The sequence below is a fragment of the Prionailurus bengalensis genome, chromosome A2 (assembly GCF_016509475.1).
Source record: "Prionailurus bengalensis isolate Pbe53 chromosome A2, Fcat_Pben_1.1_paternal_pri, whole genome shotgun sequence".
NCBI classification, from domain to species: domain Eukaryota; kingdom Metazoa; phylum Chordata; class Mammalia; order Carnivora; family Felidae; genus Prionailurus; species Prionailurus bengalensis.
The window spans coordinates 17,933,711-17,957,679 of record NC_057348.1 but is presented as its reverse complement, the minus strand read 5'-3'; the positions used below and the strand labels follow the sequence as shown (position 1 = coordinate 17,957,679).

Below are 23,969 nucleotides of genomic sequence, written 5' to 3'. Positions count from 1 at the left end.
TTTATTCTTACGTCAGAAAAGATAAAAAGGAAGAAAGAAAAAGAAAAAGAAGGAAAGAAAGAAAGAAAGAAAGAAAGAAAGAAAGAAAGAAAGAAAGAAAGAAAAAGAAAGATTAAAATGATTTATCTAGCTGCAGACCTTGTGGGAGAAACGGATAAAATTAGGAAGATCCTTATATATAGCAGTATATTTAGCCGCAGTAAACCAAGAGGCTGAGATGTTCTGAAGGCAGTATAACCAATGGTCAGTCATGGGGAAAGTTTCACCTTCCACAGGGCCAGTGGACATGGTGCAAGAGGCAGAGACACAGCGTCCTCCTCCAGGAAGGATAGTATCACGTGTTTTCTCTCCCAGGAAAGAAAATTGAATATTAAACGTAATGTTGCCCTGGGGACCAGCGATAGTGTCTTTTGTCTCCCCACCACCAGCCCCCAACAGTCACATACGAGGAAATGTCTGGTTTTGAAAGTGCTTATTTTGATATCAGGGGAAATGCATGACACTTGGAAGTCATGCATATGGCAAAATGGCAGCCTGGATTTGCGTCCAATGAGATGAGAAGAGAAAGCACAGAAAAGTGGTATTTTAAAAACTATTCCCAGTGGCCAGGAACACGTAGCCTTTCACTTACAGGAGCAGAGTTCACAAAAGCGCTGAAAATTACCCGAAGGAAAGAGAAACCTTGAGAAGAGAAGGGACCCCAGGGACTGTGCCCTCTCTGGTCTGGGGTAGAACATATCCCTGACCTGTTGCCTTCCTGCAGCCAGGGTCGGGTGCTGGGCTGACCCTATGTTTTTTCTTCTGAAGGCAGTGTGCCCTGGCGGCCCTCCGTGATGTCCGGCGGTTCCTTAGTGAGGAGGGGGGACATGTGGCGGTGAGTGTAACACCCTGGTGACTTCTGGGAGTGACATGTGGGAGCCTATATACATCTAGCCCTTTGCTCATCAGGAATCCAGAAGGGAAGTCAGGGTGTGTGTGGCCCCAGCTGCCCCTGGGCTCCAGCCCTTGGGCGGAAATCTACAGCCACCATGTAAGAGGAAGCTAGAGGCTGGATGTGTGCTGGGAATTTCCCACTGGGCTTGTGGTTGCATTTGATCCTGTAGGACTTCCTTCTGAATACTCACATTATTGGCCACCGCATGTGGTAGATCATGTTACCAAGTCTTTAGCAAATGTGATTTCTCCTGGGGTGGGGAGAATCCTGGCCCGTATTTAGTGGCTGTTCTGGGAGCCAGCCAAATCCTGGGCAATGGAATTCCCCTGTGTGTTGGCCCCTCCTGTCAGGTGGATGGGTGGGACACGGTTGAGCAAGGGTGTCTGTTGGAAAGGGCCCTACCCTAACCCTATGCAGTCAAACACAGGGGCTGCTTTTTCCTTCCCTTTTCCTCTCGGAGACGTGCCTCCCACAGCTCTTCATCCTCCAGCTCCATCTGGATCAGTTGCCTTCTCAGTCTGTGGTACCCTGGGAATTCCCTTCTTCTGACTCCCGAGTAGAATGCCCTGCTCTCGGACCCCGTGTCTTCTTTTTCCTTGTTTACTGACTTGTTTTGTTGGAGCACATCCTCCAGTAGCTTCCTGAGAAAGGTACTTAGGAAGTACATCACATGAGACCTTGCATGTCTGGTAATGTCTTGTTTTATCCTTATAGCTGATGGTTGGGTGTAGGTGGGAGGTATTTTTCCTTTAGAATTTCTACAACATTGCTCTGTTGTGTTATGGCTTCTAGAATGGCTGTGGAAAAGTCAGATGGCATTCTGATTTGTTGATCTTCCTAACAGTTTCATCTCTTGGAGGGAACTGGAGATGCTCATGGCCTTTTCTCTGGGGAGAACTTTAGGGCCTTGCCGTGGGTCCTCTCCTCCACGCTGGGTCCTGGGGTGACTTTTCCAATGGGAAACTCTTCTTTAACAGATCAGGAAATTGTTGTCTATTAATTACTTTGATAAACCACCCGACCACTTTCTGACAGTGATTTGCCTTTCCGCTCCCATTTCCTGAGCTGTTTTTTCTAGAACTCCTGGTGGCTTCATGCTAGGCTTGGGCCCTAATTTTATCTTTTTTCTCCTTATTTTCTATGTCTGTCATTTTTGTTCTATTTTCAGGGAGACTTTCTCAACAAGCACTTTATCTTATGAGCATTGGGTTGAATTTAAAAAAAGTCATATGATCATATTTTAATTTCTAAATTCTAAATTTCTTATTCTCCTAGTGTTCCAGTTTTTTTATAACTCTGTCTTGTGGTTACTATAATATTTTGTATCTCTCTTTAAATAACAATTGTAAGTTTTCTTACATTCCTTTATATTCTATACCCCGTCTTCTTTTGCTGAAAGTTCTTTTTATTCTTTTTTTATCTAGTCTGTTTTTCATGTTAGAGGTTCTGCTGGAGCATCCAGTGAGCCCTGATTGAATGCCCTTTTAAAAAAAGTCCTGCTCTAGGGCGCCTGGGTGGCTCAGTCAGTTAAGCATCCGACTTCGGCTCAGGTCCTGATCTCACAGTTCATGAGTTTGAGCCCCGCATCAGGTTCTGTGCTGACAGCTCAGAGCCTGGAGCCTGCTTCAGATTCTGTGTCTCCCTCTCTCTCTCTGCTCCTCCCCTGCTCATGCTCTGTCTCTCTTTCTCAAAAATAAATAAATATTAAAAAAAAATTTTTTTTTTAAGTCCTGCTCTAAAAGCTGCTTGGACATGCATATAAGTGGGTTACTCCTGAGGGTTTGTGGACAGGCCCCAGGCAGTTCATAAGGAGTTCCAGGCGGGTCAGCCTGGCTGGATGTGGCGGGGAGAAGGCCTAGGGCTCCACCTGGTCTTTGCTGCACCACCAGGGAGTCCTCCCTCTTCCTCTGCACACATGTCTCTTTGCTCAGAGACACCTGTGTCCCGATTCCGACTATCCTGGTTCTGTACAAGTGGGTGTGCTCTGGTGGGTGAGGGCTTGTATTTGGTTTTCTCCATTTCTTGTGAGTCATTCACCCAAATTTTGTTAACATCTCCTCTCCTGTTCTCTTTACTCTTCTTTTCCCATTTTAGTAGAGTCTGAGGATGGCACAGAAATAAACAGGGGTTCTGCTCTCCATGTGTAACTGGTTTTACAGGAAACATGAACTGAGTCAAGCGTAAACTGAGTGCCTGCTGCATGCAGGGCAGTGCTGAGTGTGTCCTTTGTGCCAAGGGTTTGCTGCCCTGCCAGGAGCAGAGCCACCCACTCCTTCCAGCTTCCTTGAGGTGTGTTCCTCAAGGAAGGGGAGTACCAACCCAGCCCTTGCAGGTCTAAAGAACACTGGCCAGGAGGGTGGCCTGGGCAACAGAAGGTCCCTGTGAGAAATCCGGTCCCTGTACTGCAGCTGTTGGCTGACTTCCCCTCTTCTCCAGGCCAGAGGCTGAGTTAACCCTAGTTTGGTCCTAGGTTTTTGATGCAACGAATACCACCCGAGAACGGAGAGCGACCATCTTTAATTTTGGGGAACAGAATGGCTACAAGGTGAGGCCTCTTTGGTTTACCTTCTTGGTTGGGCTGTGGCATATTCGGACCCTCTGGAGCCCCTTTCATAGCCTGGTGACATGTGCTGGGCATCAGGCAGGTGGGTTCCAGAGTCGATTTGGGATAGAAGCGTTGCTATTTTCTCTCCACCTGGAATTTTCTGTTTGGGGAGGTGGGTGTCTTGATGGGCATCTTCTTTGGTCTGGGGCTTCTTGACCCTTTCCTCAAATGCAGAAATCCCTTGGGTCAGCGTGGCCCTCAGTGGGGTAGGGGCTCCCTGGAGCCAGGCCCAGGGCCCTGAGAGTGTCTGGTTCCTTTTCTCCTGCCTGCCCTGGTCCTTGCTGCAGACCTTTTTTGTGGAGTCCATCTGTGTGGATCCTGAGGTCATAGCCGCTAACATCGTGGTGAGTGGTGTATCTGACCTTTTGGGGCAATAGTACAACTGAGGTAGCATGGGACAGTGAGGTCCTCTCCAGGTCTGGGCTGGTGCCTGGGCCAGCCTTAATTTGGTCTTCTTGAACACTGAGGGTGGGGTGGTCATAGATGCCCAAGGACCACTTGTGTGGAGGGCCATGTAGCTGGGGGCATTCACTCTTGCTCCCTCCTCTTCCCTTCCCTTCCCCTCCCTTTCCCCCTCATAATTCCCTGGACAGTGGGAGAGGAGCTTCAGCCTCTGGAGGTAGAGAGTGTGGTAGGAGGTGGTTATATCTGGAAAGAGAAAGAGATTTGATCTCTCTCCTACCCCCTGTTTTACAAGGAATGAATATCTGGGGTTGGGAGGGTGGTTCAGATGGCCTCACCTCCCCCAGTGCCACAAAAATGAGGGACTCTGATCTTAGGGTGCCCACTAATACTCTGTGGCACTGGTGTGGGAACTAAGACCAGGGAACTGTTGAGCTCTTCCTAACGGGACCAGTCTTCTGGGATTGGCCTCCAGTCTCATGCCCGAAGCCTTGGCCTTGGCCTCTGGCCCTGCCTCCCCCTTCCCCCTGCCTAGCATTCTCCTTGGTCTCTGGCCTGCCTGGCCTCTAGCCCTGATGTGATGTCTGTGCTTGGTCCGGCAGCAAGTGAAACTCGGCAGCCCCGATTATGTGAACCATGATAGTGATAAGGCCACGGAGGATTTCATGAGGCGCATTGAATGCTATGAGAATTCATATGAGTCATTGGATGAGGACCTGGACAGGTGAGTGAGGAGAGCACTATGTCCTGCAGCTATGATGGGTGGGTGGTGGGGATCCCCCTGAGCTGCCTCCTTGGGACTCCCTGTGGTGGTGGCTGATGGGCCACTCCAACAGGCAGAGATGGTCTGGCCTTGTTTCTTTCCTTCAGGCAGAAATTGAGGACCAGAAGTGACTTGCAGAACCCCATTACCTTATTGGAGCTCTGCAAGTCAGAATTTTCTGTTATTCCATACAGTTCTTGATCTCAGGGTTGTAAGTTCAAGCCCTGTGGTGGGTGTAGAGCTTACTTAAAAAAAAAAAGAGAAGGAAAGAAAGAAAAGGAAGGAAGGAAGGAAGAAAAGAAGGAAGAAAAGAATTTTTGCTATTCTGTTATAAAATCAAGCCTGATTTCTGTGCAGCGGATCTTCCTGCCAGGCATTTACAAACATTACATGCTGCCCTTTAAGTGCACGGTCTGCATTTTGAGCAGGCAGGAAGGAATGCCCAGATGCTGCCTACAAACAGCTGGCAGTGGCCCGTGCTGATTAATTCCACTGCCTCTTTCTGGAATGGCAGACCCAGCAGGCACTGGGAATTAGTGTCAGGTGGGGAGGGGCCTTTAGGCCCACAAGGGGCATTCAGCTGAGGCTCTTACAGTAGGAAACTTTTTCTGTAAAGAGTCAGGTAGCAAATATTTTAGGCTTTGGGGGCATACAGTCTCTGTTGAGCTATTTAACTCTGCCATTGTGGTGCAAAGGAAACAGACAATGTGTCAATAAATGGCTGTGGTCCAATAAAACTTTATTTACAAAAACAGGTCGTAGGCTGAATTTGACTTATTGGCCACAGTTCATCGGTTTCTGTCTAACAGCAAAAGTGGGGGCAGTGGTTAAGTAAGTGACAGTGTGGCCCCTTGGCAAAGTGTTGTATAGTCACAGATCATACCGACAATGCATGGGAAGATGTCAGTTATGTAGCATTAAGTGAAAGACTGGAATATAAACTTGGGCGTGGGGCACTTATAATGACATGAGAACATCTGATGTATTCAAACTAAGGAGAACAAGCCACTATAAGAGGGATGGTTTCTAGGGTTCTTTGCAGAGCACTGGCTGAGTCTCCTTAGCCAGCCTAACTCAGTTGCACTAAACAACACTCATTGCCTGGGCCCCCTCTGTGGTTTTTCGTGTTTCTCCAGTCACTCCAGCTCAGCGGTTTTCCTCATGGTTCTGTGATGTGACCGTGCGAGACGCTTAACTGGAGCAGCTCCTGTTGGATTCCTCAGTTAATGTGCTGCTGTTTTTTGGTTTTTCAATTTTTTTTTTTGACATGTATTTATTTTTGAGAGAGAGACAGAGCACAAATGGGGGAGGGGCAGAGAGAGAGGGAGACAGAGAATCCAAAGCGGGGTCTAGGCCCTGAGCTGTCAGCACAGAGCCCGACGCAGGGCTGGAACTCATGAACCGTGAGATCATGGCCTGAGCCGAAGGCGGACGCTTAAGCGACTGCGTTGCTGCTATTTTTATTGGTGTCCATGTAACAACCCTAAACCTAAAGCCAGGCTCCTGGGCCAGACAGTGAGAGCTCAGATGAGAGCATGCAGGGAGCTCCTGGGCCAGTCCAGAGCACGATGCCTGAGAAACCCCACCTTTCCTCCTGGTGCCTCCCCAACACCCAGCAAACATATCAGCAGAGAATGTTCTCCCAGCTGCAGCACTTCCCAGCCAGAACGAGGGAAGTGGCCAAGCTGGGTTTCAACAGGAGGGCTCACTGGGGGAGGGAACGGCAGGTGCAGGGGTGGCTGGCCAGGGGAGTGGAGGAGGAGTGCTTGCCAGCTTCTTTCAGGTCAGTCCTGGAAAAAACTGTCTCTTATTCACCTTACAGACTGTGCATTGAGAGCTCAGAGGTAGGCAAGCGGGGTCCGGGGGACACAGAGCAGTGGCGAGAGTCACAATGTGTATGACTGACCCTGTGCTTTGGATGTCACCTTTTGGAAACACGACAAGTGTTGAGCACCTCTCACAGGGTTTGTCTGGATGTCACGTGTTGTGTTGCTCCCTCCTCACCCCCATCACTTACACACCAGCTGACGGTCCTGTGTGTTGTAACCTGAAGCCTCGTGGTCAGGAAGGCACCACTCTGCAGCCAGTTCCTGTGGCTGGCGGGACGGACCCTCGAGGGCCCTAGTAGCACTCACAGGGCTCTCTCTACCTTCTCTCTGGAAAGGGATCTGTCCTACATCAAGATCATGGACGTGGGTCAGAGCTACGTGGTGAACCGTGTGGCTGACCACATCCAGAGCCGTATTGTATATTACCTCATGAACATCCATGTGACCCCCCGCTCCATCTACCTCTGCCGACATGGGGAGAGTGAGCTCAACCTCAAGGGCCGGATTGGCGGGGACCCAGGACTGTCCCCTCGGGGCAGGGAGGTCAGTGTGTGTGGGGGGGGAGGGGCGGGTAGGTGGGTATGTACATGCTCCCATATTAGGTTGGTGGTGCTCCAGCTCTTGTAGCTAATGTGTCATCAAGGTAGATGACCTTCATTCAGTCTGGAATGTTCCTGTCATTTAGGGAAAGTCACCAAGCACCAAGCTTGGATTTCTGGCTTCCGTGCAAGTTGTCACCGTTGAGCCCCTTTCTCTGGAAAGGCATGCCATTTTGGGAGTGATCCAAATTCCTACAGTGCAGCTGATGGCTGCACCACAGTCTAGGGGAGATATTGAGGCCACAGTTGGGGGTTATAAGGACTAGGACACATGGTCAGGAGGTGGGCAATGGCAGGGGACATAATGATCCACAACGGGAACTACACAGAGGGTTCTGGAAAGAATGCATAAGAACAGCACTTAAGGACATGGGTATTCTTAAGAAATTAGTTCTCTGTGTTCTTGGAGGCTGGGCACAATGCCATGTGCCCTGTGGCTTCATGGTCCTTGGAGGGCAGCCTGGAATCTGTGAGTCTGAATTTGCTTATGATGCATTTCAGTTTGCCAAGAGTCTGGCCCAGTTCATCAGTGATCAGAACATCAAGGACTTGAAGGTCTGGACGAGCCAGATGAAGAGGACAATCCAGACAGCTGAGGCCCTGGGTGTGCCTTATGAACAGTGGAAGGTCCTCAATGAGATTGATGCGGTAATCCCCATCTCTCTCTTCCGTTGCCCGGGTCTCCTGGGCATGGCTGCGCTCAGCCAGGGTGACAGTGTTGAGGGTCAGGGAGAGCTTTCTCCTTAACTTTTCTTCATTTCTTAGGGTTTTGATTCTTCCCTCCCTCCCTCTTTCCTTCCTTCCCTTCTTTTCAATTTAACTATCTAAACCAACTAGGATTTATTTTGATGTTCTAACATAGGCCTTAAATCTGATTTTTCCCCAGTTAACTCACTTACCTGTAAACCATCTGTTTATCCTTGTCCTGTTGATTTATTTCACCTACTTTTACATTAGGTATGATTTACCTATCTGTTCACATACCAATAGCACACTATTTTAATTATGACAGTTTTTACTAGGTTTCTTGGCCATTTGAATATCTTTTGTGAGGTCTTCTGCTCTTTTTCTCCCCCTATAGGATTGTCTGCCTTTTTCTTATTACCTTTTAGGAGTTCTTTATGTATTTTGGATACAGTGCCTACCTGGTGATTTTTGATTGGGAGCTGGACATTTTGGATGAACAGTGTTGGAGATAAGTTAGGCTCAAGTTAATGTTATCTCTCTCTAGAGGATAAACTTTTACTTGGGGCAGGCAGTTGGGGTGGGTTACCTTAGTCTGCTCAGGAATAGAGCAGTTTCAAAGCTGCTTTTTTAAAAAATTTTATTTATTTATTTTTGAGAGAGATAGTGTGTGTGTGTGTGTGTGTGTGTGTGCACGCGCGCAAGCAGGAGAGGGACAGAGAGGGAGACATAGAGAATCCTAGGCAGGCTCCACACTGTCAGTGTGGAACCCGACCTGGGGCTTGAATTCACAAACTGTGAGATCATGACCAGAGCCAAAATCAAGAGTGGGACACTTAACTGACTGAGCCACCCAGGCACCCCCAAAGCTGTATTTTGATCTTTGTGGAGGCCACTCAATTCCCAGGTCTTCCTCCTTCTCCTATAATATAGCCTTTAAGGTTCTGATGGAAAGACTTGTGGGCCCAACCTTTTTTTTTTTGTCCCTTCAGCCAAGATTGCTGCCAGTTCTGCCAGGCTTGTGTCCACTCAGTCCCTATACTTCCTGCTTGGCTTCTCCTCCTCCCCACTATCCCTGGTTTTATTGAGATATAATTGGCATATAACATTGTAGTAGTTTTAGAGGTACAACATGATGATTTGGTATATGTGTATGTTTCAAAGTGATTACTAAAATAAGTTAACATCTGTCATGTCCCATAGTTACACTTTTTTTTTCTTGTGATGATAACTTTTAAGATCTAATCTTTCAGCAACTTACAAATAGACAATAGACTATTGTTAACTATAGTCACCATGATGTACATTATATTCCCCAAGACTTAATTATCTTATCACTGGAAGTTTGTACCTTTTGACTACCTTCACCCATCTCCCCCACCCCCCAGCTTCTCATCCTTTTAACTGCCACTTTCTTTTCTTTTTTTTAAATTAAAAAAAAAATTTTTTTTAAACGTTTATTTATTTTTGGGACAGAGAGAGACAGAGCATGAACGGGGGAGGGGCAGAGAGAGAGGGAGACACAGAATCGGAAACAGGCTCCAGGCTCTGAGCCATCAGCCCAGAGCCCGACGCGGGGCTCGAACTCACGGACCGCGAGATCGTGACCTTGCTGAAGTCGGACGCTTAACCGACTGCGCCACCCAGGCGCCCCAGTCTTTTTTTTAAAATTTTTAAAAATGTTTTATTATTTATTTTCGAGAGAGAGAGAGACAGAGTGTGAATGGGGGAGAGACAGAGAGAGAGAGGGAGATACAGAATCTGAAGCAGGCTCCAGGCTCTGAGCTGTCGGCATTGAGCCTGATGGCAGGGCTTGAACCCACGAACCTCGAGATCATGACCTGAGGCAAAGCCGGACGCTTAACCGACCGAGCCACCCAGGCGCCCCTAACTGCCATTTTCAAAGCAACAAAATGATGCCGTTAGCAGGTTTGCCTCTTTGGGCTTCCCTGTTCTCCAAGACCTTGGCCCCTCATGGCCCCTCTGCCTGGAGCTCTATGATAATATCAAACAAATATAAATTTTTTTCTATCTGGGTTTTCTAGGTGCTCTCCCTGGAGGGTTGGTCTAAACAAGCTAGTCCACTATTGCCTGAAGTGCAAGTTGGTAATGAGATCAGATTTGAATTGTAGAAGGGTCACCCCAGCGGGTGTAGAGAATGGTTTTGTCGTTGGGGTGAGGTAAAGGGGACAAGCTGGAGAAGCGAGACCGGTTAAAGGTGCTTACGGTGGCCTGGTTAGGTGATGACATCTGGAACTTGGCTGGCAGCAGTGCAAGAGAGAGAAGTGGATGGATTTGCAGGATGTTTATTCATTTATTCACATATTTATGCAGGCCTACCCTGTGGTAGGAACTGGGACGGGTGCTGGGGACTGACATGTGGTGAAGTGATAGAAGCGATAACTGATGGGGCGCCTGGGTGGCTCAGTCGGTTGAGTGTCTGACCTTAGCTCAGGTCATGATCTCACAGTTCGTGAGTTCGAGCTCTGCAACAGGCTCTCTGCTGTCAGCACAGAGCTCACTTTGCTCCTCTGTCCCCCTTTGTCTCTGGTCCTTCCACGCTCACTCTCTTTCTCTCAAAAATAAACATTGTTAACAACAACAAAAAGTGATAACTGAGTGGTGAGGTGAGAAGAAGACAGGCATCCAGGACAGTTCCAGGTTCCTGGCCACTGGGTCACACGAGGACAGGAGCTGTGCCTACTTTGTTCACTACAGGGTAGGTGCTCAAAAAATATGTACTGAGTGAAAGGAGAAAATTTGGGGGAGAATTAGTGGGTGATCTCTTTAAAAGAGTAAGCACTTTTTGTAACCTATCTGGGAGCTTCCTTAACCATTTTGTAGGCTTCCATCACTGGTGGCTGCCGGGAGTCCTGGGAGGCCCATAGCCATCGCTGTCTTTGTCCCCCTGATGCAGCTTAGGTGCCAGTGTCTGCCCTCCAGGGACACGGATGTGGCTCCAACATTGGGTTTTGCAGAGAAGCCCTGGGCCACCCCAATGTTTTTCCATTGTAGTTAATCTGATTATTTTCCTAGATGCTGGTGGATTCTCTTCTTTTTCTTTCGAATTTTGAGACTGTTCCAATATCTGTGTGATCTGTTCATCATCTTTCTATGTTTATCTTTGTTCTTTTCGTGGGTTCTGGTAAACAGCCCTGGGCTAGTCTTCTATTTCAACATTGGGATTTTTTTTCTTAGTTCAATACACAATTCACGGCCTTATTTTTCCTTTTTAACAAATACCAGCTTTATAGGGGTGTCTGGGTGAGTTCGAGCCCCACATTGGGCTCCAAGCTGACAGCACAAAGCCTGCTTGGGGTTCTCTCACTCCCTCTCTCTGCCCCTCCCGTGCTCATGTTCTCTCTCTCTCTCAAATAAATAAAACTAAAAAGAAAATTAAAAAAAAAATACCAGCTTTATAGAGAATTAATTCACATACCATACTGTTCATCTACCTAAAGTAGTTCAGTGATTTTTAGTGTATTCACCCAGTTGTGCAACCATCACCAATTGCAATCAATTTCAACATTCATTACTCCAAAAAGTAACCCTGACCCCCTGTCCCTCCATTTTCTTCCAACTCCTCCCTTCAGACCTAGACTACCACTCATCTATTTTGTGTCTCTGTGGACTGGCCTTGTGGGGATATTTCATGTAAATATGTGGCCTCTCTCTCTCATAAATAAACATTAAAAAATTAAAAATTAAAAATAAGTAAAATGTTTTACTCATTTTTTGAGAGACAGAGACAGAGGGTGAAGGTGAGCAGGGGAGGGGCAGAGAGAGAGGGAGACACAGAATCCAAAGCAGGCTCCAGGCTCTGCACGGGGCGGCACGGGACGGTGAACTCGCTAACCGAGAGATCACGACCTGAGCCGTAGTCAGATGCTTAACTGACTGAGCCACCCAAGCGCCCCCAGAATTGCTCTTAATGCCCGTATTTTTACCAAGAGTCTCATGGTTGCCAACAATCCTTGGCGTTCCTTAACTTCCAGCTGAGTCATCCCAATCTCTGTCCTCACATGGCCTTCTTGCCTGTGTGTGTGTCTCTGTGTCTTCACATGGTCTTCTTGAAAGGACATTAGTAAGTGCATTGAGACCCACCCTGGTGACCTCATCTATTTGGTTACATCTGCACAAGCCCTATTTCTAAGTAAGATCCCACTGTCTGGCACCAGGAGCTAGGCCTTCAGCATATCTTTCAGTGGGGACACATTCGACTCAACAACAAAAGCCGGTTTGTCTTTCTAGGAATTTTCTTTTTCATGCAAGTTATCTAGTTTGTTGGCACAGAGTTGTTGGTTAATCGTCCTTCAGAGCTTTTTTTTCTTTCTGTAAGCTTGATAGTAATGTTCTTCTTTCATTGCCGATTGTAGTAAGTTGAGCTTTTTCTCTTGTCATTCTAGCTAAAGGCTTGTGAATTCTTTTGATCTTTTCAAAGAACCAATTTCTTTCTTTCTTTCTTTCTTTTTTTTTTAATTTTTTAATGTTTATTTATTTCTGAGACAGAGAGAGACAGAGCATGAGTGGGGGAGGGGCAGAGAGAGAGGGAGACACAGAATCCGAAGCAGGCTCCAGGCTCCGAGCCGTCAGCACAGACCCCGACGCGGGGCTCGAACTCACAAACTGTGAGATCATGACCTGAGCCGAAGTTGGACGCTCAACCGACTGAGCCGCCCAGGCGCCCCATCAAAGAACCAATTTCTAATTTCATTGCTTTTCTCCATCTTCTGTTTTCTAGTTGATTAATTTCTGCTCTGGTCTTTTTAAAAAAAATGTTTATTTATTTTGAAAGAGAGAGCGAGAGTAGGGAAGAGGCAGGGAGAGAGAGAGAGAGAGAGAGAGAACCCCAAGTAGACTCCAAGCTGCCAGTGTGGAGCCCAGTATGGGGCTTGAACTCAAACCATGAGATCATGACCTGAGCTGAATGGACGTTTAGCGAGCTGAGCCACCGGGCGCCCTGCTGTGATCTTTGTTACTTCCTTCCTTCTGCTTGCTTTGGGTTTACTTTGCTCTTCCTTTTTCCAGTATCTTTAGATGGGAGATCAGATTATTGATTTGAGATCTTTCTTCTTTAAAAAAAAAAAAAAAGCTTATTTATTTTGAGAGAGAGCAGGGGAGGGGCAGAGAGAGAGGGGGTGAGAGAAAATCCCAAGCAGGCTCAGTGCTGTCAGCATGAAGCCCAACATGGGGCTCAATCCCACAAACAGTGAGATCATGACCTGAGCTGAAATCAAGAGATTGATGTTCAACTGCCTGAGCCACCCAGGTACCTCAAGATCTTTCTTCTTTTTTGATACAGACATTTATTTTTTATTTTTAAATGTTTACTTATTATTTGGGGAGAGAGACAAAGAGCGCACGCATGCAAAAGGGGAGGGGGCAGAGAAGGAGAGAGAATCCCAAGCAGACTCCATGCTCAGTGCAGAGCCCCATGTAGGGCTTGATCCCATGACTGCAAGATCACGACCTGAGCTAATATCAAGAGTTGGACGCTCAATCTACTGAGCCACCCAGGCACCCCTTGATACAGACATTTACAACTGTAAATTTTCCTCTTGGTCTGTACTTTTTAATTTTTTAATTTTATTTTGTTTTATTTTTTTTAACATTTATTCATTTTTGAGACAGAGAGAGACAGAGCATGAATGGGGGAAGGTCAGAGAGAGAGGGAGACACAGAATCTGAAACAGGCTCCAGGCTCTGAGCTGTCAGCACAGAGCCCGACGCGGGGCTCGAACTCACGGACCGCGAGATCATGACCTGAGCCAAAGTCGGACGCCCAACCGACTGAGCCACCCAGGCGCCCCAGTCTATACTTTTTTAATAGACAACTTAGAACAAAGGCAGAGATCAGCAGCTCTTTTTTTTTTTTTTTAATGTTTATTTATTTTTGAGAGAGAGAAAGAGCACAAGTGAGGGGAGGGGCAGAGAGAGAAGGAGACACAGAATCTGAAGCAGGCTCCAGGCCCCAAGTGGTCAGCACAGAGCCCATCTCGAGTCTCGAACCCATGAACTATGAGATCATGACCTGAGCTGAAGTTGGACCCTCAACTGACTAAGCCACTCAGGCGCCCCTCAGTAGCTTTTTATTAGGGCATTTGATTACTTCCTCTCTCAGTACCCTTAAATCACACTTTGGTGTTCTCAACCAGTGTTCTTCTTTGATGGATTTTTAAAAAATAGCATTTGTAGGGGTGCCTGGGTGGCTCAGTCAGTTAAGCGTCTGACTTCAGCTCAGGTCATGATCTCACGGTTAGCCCCATGTCAGGCTGTGTGCTGACAGCTTGGAGCCTGGAGCCTGCTTCGGATTCTGTTTCCTTCACTCTCTGCCCCTCCCCCACTCACACTCTGTCTCTCTCTCTCTCAAAAATAAACATTAAAAGAAAAATAGCATTTGTATAGGGTAATCTATGCTACGTGTGAGTGTGTGTGTATCCTGAAGAGACACAAGTGAAATCTTGCTTTATAGCTTGTACAACAATCCATACTTAGAGTATTTCTATAGCACAGAAAACAAAAGACACAAGAAAAGACACATAGTTAACATTCTGTGTTATTTATTTACTTGATTTCAATGTTTATTTTTTTATTTTAATTTATTTTAATGTTTATTTATTTTTGAGAGAGACAGAGACAGAGATAGAACATGAGTTGGGGAGGGACAGAGAGAGACAGAGACACAGAATCTGAAGCAGGCTCCAGGCTCTGAGCTGTCAGCACAGAGCCTGATGTGGGGCTCGAACTCACTAGCCATGAGATCATGACCTGAGCCGAAGTCTGACGCTCAGCTGACTGAGCCACCTAAGCATCCCTCTGTATTTATTTTTATGGCATAAACTGGATGGATGGAAAAGACTGTCCTGGTAGCTCTTTACAAACCAGAAGCTGCCCCCTTTGCTCAGTGGTCCCACGGACCTAGTCTTCCCAGATGCATTCTAAGTTCCAGGCTGGGAGGGCCCCCATGACCCAGGAAATACCCTGTAAACCTGATCCCCTCTGCCTGCCCTCCCCCCGACACAGGGCTGATCCCCGGGCCTGGCATGGGAGGTGTGATGACCGCGGTGTCTCCCTAGGGCGTCTGTGAGGAAATGACTTACGAGGAAATTCAGGATCATTATCCACTGGAGTTTGCCCTGCGGGACCAGGACAAGTACCGGTACCGGTACCCCAAGGGGGAGGTAGGTGGGATTTGGGGGCTTAGCTACCTGCCGTCTGCCCCAGGACCACTGGGGGGTGCTCTGTGGAGGCTGTGTGGGCGGTAGGTGGGGTCTGACCTCAGAGCTTGGCCAGGCTGGGTGTGCATGTCATCTCCATCACCTCCCAGCCATGGGGTCCAGGCCACGCAGTCCCTGCCCGCCTTGGACAGTGGATGGACAGTGCTGCACGGGACTCCCACCTCTGAGACTCTGGATCCCTGCTTCCCAGCGTTCCCTACCTTTGCCTTTTTCCCTTCCCCGGGGTATCACAGGGATTGTGTCCTCCCTGTGACTCCAGACACAGGCCCCCGAATGCAGACATAGGAGACCTTTCCCAGTTGAGTCGTGACCACTACAAGCCATGTGCTCTTGTCTCCTTCCCTCAGGCTGGCTCCTGCTTCAGCCCAGGCCCCAGGTCAGAAATAGGTGGCCTTTGACTCCAGTATCTCCTGCTTCCAGGAGGTGGCCTAGGGCGGTGGCCAAATAAAGATACCACTACAGACACACAAGTGTATGCACACTTACACGTACACATGCGGAAGTCCCCATCCCCACCCCAGAGTCCAGACTCTGGGGCCCCTTTGCTGTACTGTCTTCGGGAAAAGCACAGCTCTGGGTAGCATTACTTTTTTCCTGTTGTACTATGAGGCAGAGCTCAGATTTAAAACTAACCCAGATAACAGTAAAAAGGAGTAAAGCAGCTGGCTGTTCAGACTTGAGAATACAGGAAAATAGCAGTTAACAAAAGGACTGATCTAGGATTCCTCCAGAACTACAAGGCATTGCTCTCAGTCAGAGTGTGGAGGCACATTCAGCTTCCAGCTTGAGACATTTGTTTTGCTGGTTGTGTGCAAAGAGGGCTCTGTCTCCTGGTGGAAATCTCTAAACCTCATGGCTGAGGGATTGGTCTAAGGTGTCCCTTGTCAGCTACCTCCCAGCACCCAGGGGAGGCACAGGGCAGGGAGACTGCCAGGATCATTGTTCCTGGCTCCTTAGGCATGCAGACAGGTCTTGTTCCAGGAAGTTTTGGGAGCCTTTATTGCCCCTGCCCCCACAGCTATTTCTGTGCACTCCATCTACTGTGGGCTGGAAGGGCACAGTGCCTCCTACCAGTCCTCAGTTGCCAGCATGTGAGTTCCAGCAGTGGAGTGTTCAGCCAAGGGCCCTGTAGGTGAGCACAGAGGTGGCCCCTTAGGATGGCAGCCTGAGGCCCAGCCCTGCCCTCTAGTCCTCCGGGGACCTGGCCTGGGGTGGAGGATGCAATCCCTTTCCCAGGCTGCCCATCTTTCTCCCCTCCCAGCTCCCCTCTCAAACTGGACATCTCACTGTCCTAGAGGGTCCCCAGGGGCCAGGCTGGAGGATACCAGGCTGCAACCTCCCAGAATGGTGAGCATCCTAGGAGCGAGGAGGTAGCTGGTACCCAGGATGTCTCCATCACTTACCCCTGGAGCAGGGCCTGAGGGACCCTTCCCACTTGCACTTGCAGTCTTACGAGGACCTGGTCCAGCGGCTCGAGCCTGTCATCATGGAGCTGGAGAGGCAAGAGAATGTGCTGGTCATCTGCCACCAGGCTGTGATGCGCTGCCTGCTGGCCTACTTCCTGGATAAGGCCGCAGGTGCGGGCCGGGCCCCCAGGGAGGTGGGATGTGTGTATGTGAGAGAGACAGTGGGACTGTCGTGTGGGCGTCCCTGGCGTGCCAGCCCTCCCCATCTGTGTCCACAGAACAGCTGCCCTACCTCAAGTGTCCACTGCACACCGTCCTGAAGCTGACCCCTGTGGCTTACGGTAAGGAAGCTTCTTGCACACTGACCTGGTTGCCAGATGCTGGCTTTCCACAGGGTTCCACGATTTTGCTTTAGATCCCTTGAAAATTCCTTTAGGGACTCATTCTTCCTCTGCCCACTCCACTACTTTTCCCAACTTACCTTTTTTTTTTTTTTTTAAGGAAGCTCTATACCCAATGTGGGGCTCGAACTCACAACCCCGAGATCAAGAGTCACATGCTCTACCAACTGAGCCAGTCAGAGAGGCACCCCTCCCAATTTATAATTTTTAGTTGTTGTTTTTTAATTTTCTGTTTGTTTGTTTGTTTGTTTGTTTGTTTTTAACTTCTGTGGCCACTGGTGCCTTTCCAGTGATCCTCAACCATCACCCACCCACATGAGGGGCTTTTCTACTGGTTTTTCTGAAACCCCCGTAAAGCCCCAAAGCCTCCAGGACCTGGGCCTTAAAATATTCTGGGTGCAGGGCCTGAGCTCCTGGGTCTCAGCTCCTCACTTTCAACACAGGCCATGAGGCACCCCTCAGGTGGTCATGTCCTCCGGAGAATGACCGTAAAGCCTAGTGGCAGCTGATGTCATTCCCGTGTGTGCTCATCCCCTCGTCCCTCATTGCACTGAACACCTGGCCTATCGGGCTTGTGTTTGTAGTGTGCTTGGGCTGTAAGTGGTTTGGCGGCTCTGAAGACTCACAGAATGACTCCATGCAGAGCTCAGGCCCGCCACTCCTTAGACTGCCCTCCGCCCCGCCAGTGGGCAGCTTGGGTCCTCGGTGTAGCCCTGCCTGGGTGTTTGGGCTCCTCACCAAGGCTGCGCTGTGGCACGTGATAAATGTGGGCCTGACTGGGTACCTCATCCTTCCTCACATGCTCTGCAGAGCTGCCTAAGGTGAGAGGACCAGGACGAGGCAGAGGATGGCTGTCTAGTCTATCATACCCCAGGCCTCGACCTGAGAGACGTTTCTACCCTCTGTGGCTCCAGCGGCCTTCCAGGAGGGGAAATGGATTTCCATCTTCCCTTTGGCAGGTTGTAAAGTGGAGTCGATATTCCTGAATGTGATGGCTGTGAATACGCACCGGGACAGGCCTCAGGTAGCAACGGGGTCACTGCTGTGGGGGCGAGCATATTCCTGGGGGTATCCAGGCACAGCATCTTCAAGGCCCAGAGCCAACTGGGGTGCCTGCCAGAGTGAGCTGGAGTTCTCTGCCAAAGCTGCTGTCTTATCACCAGGGCGAGGTCATGGCTCTGGGCTAGGCCTTCCCGAGGATGCTGGCCTGGGGGTGGAGAAATCCCTGGAGCTGGGTCCCCAGGCTAGGCAGTGCCTGAGTCTGGGTGTGGTGGCTTCTTCCCAGCAGCCCTACCATAGCGGTCTGAGCCAGGGGGTGGGGGATCCCAGCTGGGAAAGAAGCAAGAGGCCCTACTAGGGGGCATGTGGGGATCCTTCCATGTTCCCCTACAAGCTCAGGCCTCATGAGCATCTTTTCCAACTTGAGCACACCTTTAACAATTAAAGTGGTATTGTGCTTTGTTGCAGAAAGGGCCGTGCAGGTACTGAGAGGGTGTTGGCACTAGACAGAGACTGTCATGCAGAAGAGCAGTTCACTATCCTGTGTTCCCCCAGTGCCTTGTTTAAGATAGAAGCTCCTCAAAGTTTTGCCCAGAACCACTTTCTATGTCCACGTGAGGTCTCTCTTTCACTGAGGCCAAGGGCCGGAGTCGCCCTTCTGGACCTCATTCACAAGGTCTACTGCAGCAAGAAGGCCTCCGGGGCCTCTGTTGTGCCTGCTGCCACCTACAGTGGAGCATGGGGGGCTCTGGGTCCCTATCAAAGGTGCAAGCCTTGGGCTGCTCACCTGCCACTCCTTGACCTTGAACCCCACTGGCAGAGATATGTGCATGTTCTTAAGACTGCTGCCCATCACTGGGACCATCTACCGTGTAGGCCACTTCTCTATTTGTCCTGAGAGTCTGCTCCAGGCCTAGCCTGGCACCCACAGGTCACAGGAGAAGGCATGTCCTAACAGGCACCCTTTGTGCGGAAGAAAGCCCAGAAGGCACTGGGCCCCAGTACTGACTGACAGGGTGATGGTTGGTGATGGTAAGAGAAGCCCCTGGAGCCAGCAGTCATTGGGGGCTGATGCCCGCATCAACGGGACAGGAGCCGGCATGACCATGGGGTAGGTGGCAGCCACCTTGCCCACCTCTGCGTGGTGGCTTCTGAGAGGCAAACTTCTGCTGGCCATAGGTTCCTGGCTGGTTTCCTTTCAGGTGGCGGGATCCCTGGGTCCTAGCCCATTCTTGGGAATGTGATGGGAAAGGGGGCCCTCGGGAAGCCTGCCCCACCCACCATGAGAATTGCACCTGCCCCTCCAATTCCAGTGGCTGGTTCAGGGCACGCACAGGTGTGCCCGTGGGGCAGTGTCTTCCTCCCTGCAGATCCGGGCACATCACATCACATGGGGCTGTGGCCCAACGTGACCTGCTTCAGCAGGTGATGGTTGCAAGGGCCCCCAATCAAGAAGATGGGCCACCAGGATTTGGGGGTCCCATAGGACCATCTCAGGGAGCTGAGGAAGGTGTCAGGCTCTCAATCCTTTAGGCCACAGCTCAGCAAGCTGTGGAAGGAAGTGGACTTTGTGGTTTGACAGGGCCCATCTGTAGCCGAGGGCTTCAGGAGGTCCAGAGTGCCCCACCCCAGGTCTGAGAGGACAAAGCACGCCACAGACTACGAGATGTCCACAAGCTGCTGGGGCTACATCTGACACCTGTCCACCGACACTTCGAGCCGGGAGGAGGTCGCCCCCAGGAGCCGGTTCCCTTCCCTGCCCCCCACTGGCGAGGATGCAAGCCAGCTGTTTCCTCCTGGTTGACTCAGGCCTGGGGCAGGAGGTGGAGATAGCCTTACTTTGGGTGATGCCCGGCCTGTGTGCAAGGAGCAAGCAGGAACTGGGGGCATCTTCCACCCCTGCCTTTGAACCCTTGTGTTCGTCCGCCCACCATATGTTGAGAGGCTCTTGGGCCCTTGCTCTTAGGGAAATTTGGGAAACCGAGTCCTGCAGCCAGGGCTCCTGGGGGGTGAGTATGTGAACCCAGAGGTGCACAGTGATGAGGAAAGTAGGCAGCAGGACAGTGGATGTCTGTCTATTCTCACCACAGCGTGAATCTTCTGTGTTGTTTGTTTTGCAGAATGTAGATATCTCGAGGCCTCCAGAGGAAGCCCTCGTCACGGTCCCTGCTCACCAGTGACCATGTCTCATCCACTGCGACCCCCAGGCAGGTACTGATCTCTGCAGATGAGATCATTACAGGCCCCTGCTCCATGTGACAGTTTCTATGCTGGATCATCCTCAACGCCACACCTGGTTGGTGGCACCCAGAGCCCCCGCACCAGCCCACCTGCTTCCTTGTTAATGGCGACAGGGTTATACGTGGTGCCTGACCTGCTGCTAAGAATCATTTGGCCAGACTGCGTCTGCCCTGGGCTGGCGAGAGGTTTCCTAGCAACCCGGTCCTTCTGTTGCAGCTGTGAGGTGTCCTCTCACCGGTCGGTTGGCTTTGTGAAGTGTGAAACCCTAAACATGTGAACAGAAAGCACTTGCTGTGACGATCCCACCACGGCCGAGCTGTCTGAGGTGGACCGGGGGCCCCCTGCAGGGGCTCCGCCGTCTCCTCTGTGGCCACTTCCTGAGCCTGAGGCAAGGTCTTCATGGCAGCCTGAGCTCCACTGCCTTGGGTGAGAAAGAGCCCTTCCCATCCTGCCCTGCCAGGACCTGTAGAGCCACCAAGGCAGGTACCTCCACTGGCTAGGCCACTTGTATGAGCAGCGTGCTCACTTCACCACGACATGATGTACAGAACACGCAGGGAACACAGCCTTTGTGGTCACCGCTTCTCAATTGCGCACACACGAACATTGGCGAGAGCTGATGGCCAAGGCCACCCCTGCCCACCTGCTGCACAGTGAAAGCATGTAAAGACAGGGTGGTTGTGTGAGTTCTTCCCAGTGTACACCCAGGTGCTTGAGGGAGGGGCTGCTGTCCCCCTCCCCTCCTGGCCCTGCCTGCTAGGCTACCTCTTGCCTGTTGCCGCCTGTGTCCACACGGGAGTGTACCCCGGTGGCCGAGACATGCATTTGCTGTGAACGATTCAGAGAAAAAAAAGCCTGTCCTGGCATTCATTGACCTCTGCCCGTGGGACTGAGCCGGGGAAAGGGCGGACTCCTGAGGCACCCTGTCCAGGGGAGGATTTGCTCAGCCATATCGTAGCTTTTGATTCACGTGTATGGGAGCATGGCAGAAAACGACCTCAGAAGGCTACCATCTGTCACGCCCCTGAGTTCTTTTGAGCCCAGAGAGGCAGGCTGGGCAGTGGGTTTGGGCTCCATTTTATAGCTGAGCAGGAGACCTGTCCAGCAAGTCGCAAGGCTGGGTGAGGAGGTGTCTGGACCTGTAGTCGGACGCCCCACCGTCCACAGGACCCAGGATCCCAAGCCCACCTTGTACCCGGAACCTTCCTTGGCAGAACAACCCACCTTTCCCAGCCTTCCGGGGCTTTGCAGCCTGCAGGTGCCACCTGTCCCTGAGGGAAATTCATGTCCCTGCCCCAGCTGGCGGTCTGTCAGCCTTGGGTGCTGCAGTGGCTGTGGACAGACACGGTGGAGGGCTGGGGCAGGATCTTCTGGACTTACCTCCTGCCAGAGCCCCAAGCCCTAGACTCAGGACCAGGGGACCATGCCACTGCCTTTGGGACATGAGGACCACAGCCTTTGTTTCTGTGTCCCCAGAGTCTTGGGTGACTCGGTCACTTGGACACACTCACTTTTTGGCCATAGTGGGTCTCTTTTGTTGGTGGCACCTATGTCTGGATGTCCCCACTTCGCCAGGACCTCGAACTGGCTGAGGCATGACCAGGGAGGCCTTTTCTCTGTGCCCAGAGGGCAGTCAGGAGCTGCCGGGCCCAAAGTGTCACAAGGCCTGGGATAAGGCAGAAGGAAGCCTGGGGGCATGGTGTGGGTTGGGGCCTTTCCTCTCTGCCTCTGCCCTGGAGTGGTCTCTGCATGGTCAGCAACCCACTGGGTTGGCCACTGGTTCTATCCATGATGGTGGATGTGCTTGTGTTGAAGACACTTTCCCGTTCTTTTCAGAATGGAGGTTGTTGGATCTCAGCCACACATTACACTGTGTCTAGCATTCTTTGCAATAAATACTTTTTCTAAAAAAATTGGGCACCTGACTGGCTCAGTTGGTAGAGTGTGCAGCTGTATCTCGGGGCCATGAGTTCGAGCCTCATGTTGGGCCTAGAGCTTACTTTAAAAAAAAATATATATATATAAGAATCTAAGGTTGTATCTTGTGACCATCTTTCCATTTGTGAGGTATTTCCGGCTGGCTCTGCACACTCCCATGTTGTAGTCTCTCGTAGGTCTGTGTTGGGATCCTTGGTCCAGCTCCCACCTCCATGCCTACCCCTCTCTGGAGAGGAAACTGTCTTGCCCTGGAGTGTGCCCTGGGCCTGATGCACATGGGCAGGGACAGGGCCGAGTTTTCTCTGGGCCAACCTAGGGTTCTGGGTGCTCATCCCTGAGCAGGAAGCAGATGTGTGAGGGGGCATTTGGAGCATAGCACCAATGAGGGGAAATTATGGATCTCAAATGTCGGCATCCCTGGAGAGGGGAACCAGGGGCTGGATGGAGGATGGACGGAAGGTCTGCATGAGGATGTGGGTGGGGGCGTGTTGGCTAGTTCTGTTGTGTTTTCTTTGTCACCTACCTCTGGATTGGGCAAGATGAGATGAGGGGCAGGGTTTTCCCTTTCTTATGCCCCAGAAAATCAATGGACTTTCCATACCTCTCGCCCTGGGGCTGGGCTGTTGGGAGGGCAGGGCTGCTCTTCAGTGGACATGATGGGGCTGGACATGGCTAGGTGCCCATCTGCACCTCTCTCAGTGTGTCAGGTTGGAGGTGGCTGTGGCTGGGCTGTTTCTGAGTGGTTTGGTGTTGCCAGTAGCTATGGCTGTGCCTTACCCAGCTGTGTCATGATGGATGACAAAACCCCCTGGGCATCATCCCCGAGTTCAGAGGGATTCCAGCTGCAACGGTCCTCCTGGTAAGTGAAATTAGGAGACAGCTTGATGGTCCTCACCCTGTCTCTGGGCACTGAGTTCCTGGGTGGACACCTGACCTGAGAGGCCTCAGCACTTTTGGAAGAAGGTGTTAAAGATTTTTAGCAACAAAGCAACAGCAGAAGGAATGAGATTTAACACTATGAGAATTTTTCTTCGGGTCCAGTGTTCTACCACAACCTAGAAAGAGCAATTATATATTGTCATGTTGAAAAATTTTGTAGCATTTTGGATTGCTAGAAAACAATGACCATGATTGGATGTTAAGATCAAGCGTATTTGGATAGAAAGAAATGTTGCAAAGATATAGGTTTCAGGGGCGCCTGGGTGGCTCAGTCGGTTAAGCGTCCGACTTCGGCTCAGGTCATGATCTCGCGGTTCGTGAGTTCAAGCCCCGCGTCAGGCTCTGGGCTGATGGCTCAGAGCCTGGAGCCTGTTTCAGATTCTGTGTCTCCCTCTCTCTCTGACCCTCCCCTGTTCATGCTCTGTCTCTCTCTGTCTCAAAAATAAAGGTTAAAAACAAAAACAAAAAAAACTTAAAAAAAAAAGATATAGGTTTCAGCAATATTTGAATTATATTTATAATATAATCATATACTATATATTAATAAATTAAAATACAATTATCATCAGCAAAGGGGAGTGTTGGCATGTATGGCTTAAACCAATCATGTGTGGGGCTGGGCACATTGTTGTTTGAGCAAAACCTTTTTTCTTTAAGTAATTTATTCATTCATTTATTTATTTATTTTGAGAGGGAGAGAGAGAGCATGAATGGAGGACGGGCAGAGAGAGAGAGGGAGAGAAAGAGAATCCCAAGCAGGCTCTGTGCTGTCAGTGCAAAGCTCATGTAGGTCCTGATCTCACAAATTGTGAGTTCATGACCTAAACTGAAATCAAGAGTTAGAGGCTTAACTGACTGAGCCATCCGGCACCACTGAACAAAACTATTTATTAAAAGTGAAAGATGGGGAGCATATGGCTCTTGACCTTGGGGTCATGAGTTCAAGCTCCACATGGAACAAGAGATTACTTAAAAAAAAAGAAAATGGGGG

The 23,969-nt window shown here is 50.1% G+C and overlaps 1 protein-coding gene across 7 annotated transcripts in view; it reads left to right on the top strand.

Moving 5' to 3' along the window:
• PFKFB4 (6-phosphofructo-2-kinase/fructose-2,6-biphosphatase 4) overlaps positions 1-22,693 on the top strand; it is a 35,601-nt gene extending 12,908 nt beyond the window's left edge. For 2 of the 7 annotated variants that reach the window (XM_043587342.1, XM_043587343.1), the window contains 10 exons: positions 808-874; positions 3,405-3,479; positions 4,544-4,665; positions 6,869-7,076; positions 7,634-7,780; positions 14,893-14,997; positions 16,502-16,631; positions 16,739-16,801; positions 17,821-17,885; positions 19,981-22,693. In XM_043587342.1, coding sequence (XP_043443277.1) covers positions 808-874; positions 3,405-3,479; positions 4,544-4,665; positions 6,869-7,076; positions 7,634-7,780; positions 14,893-14,997; positions 16,502-16,631; positions 16,739-16,801; positions 17,821-17,885; positions 19,981-20,040 — 1,042 coding nt within the window. In that variant the 3' untranslated portion in view covers positions 20,041-22,693. Of the gene's footprint in view, positions 1-807; positions 875-3,404; positions 3,480-3,826; positions 3,884-4,543; positions 4,666-6,868; positions 7,077-7,633; positions 7,781-14,892; positions 14,998-16,501; positions 16,632-16,738; positions 16,802-17,820; positions 17,886-19,980 lie in introns of all 7 variants that reach the window. The other 5 variants (XM_043587344.1, XM_043587339.1, XM_043587338.1 and 2 more) reach the window with 5 other exon arrangements.
• The last annotated feature ends 1,276 nt before the right edge of the window (positions 22,694-23,969 follow it).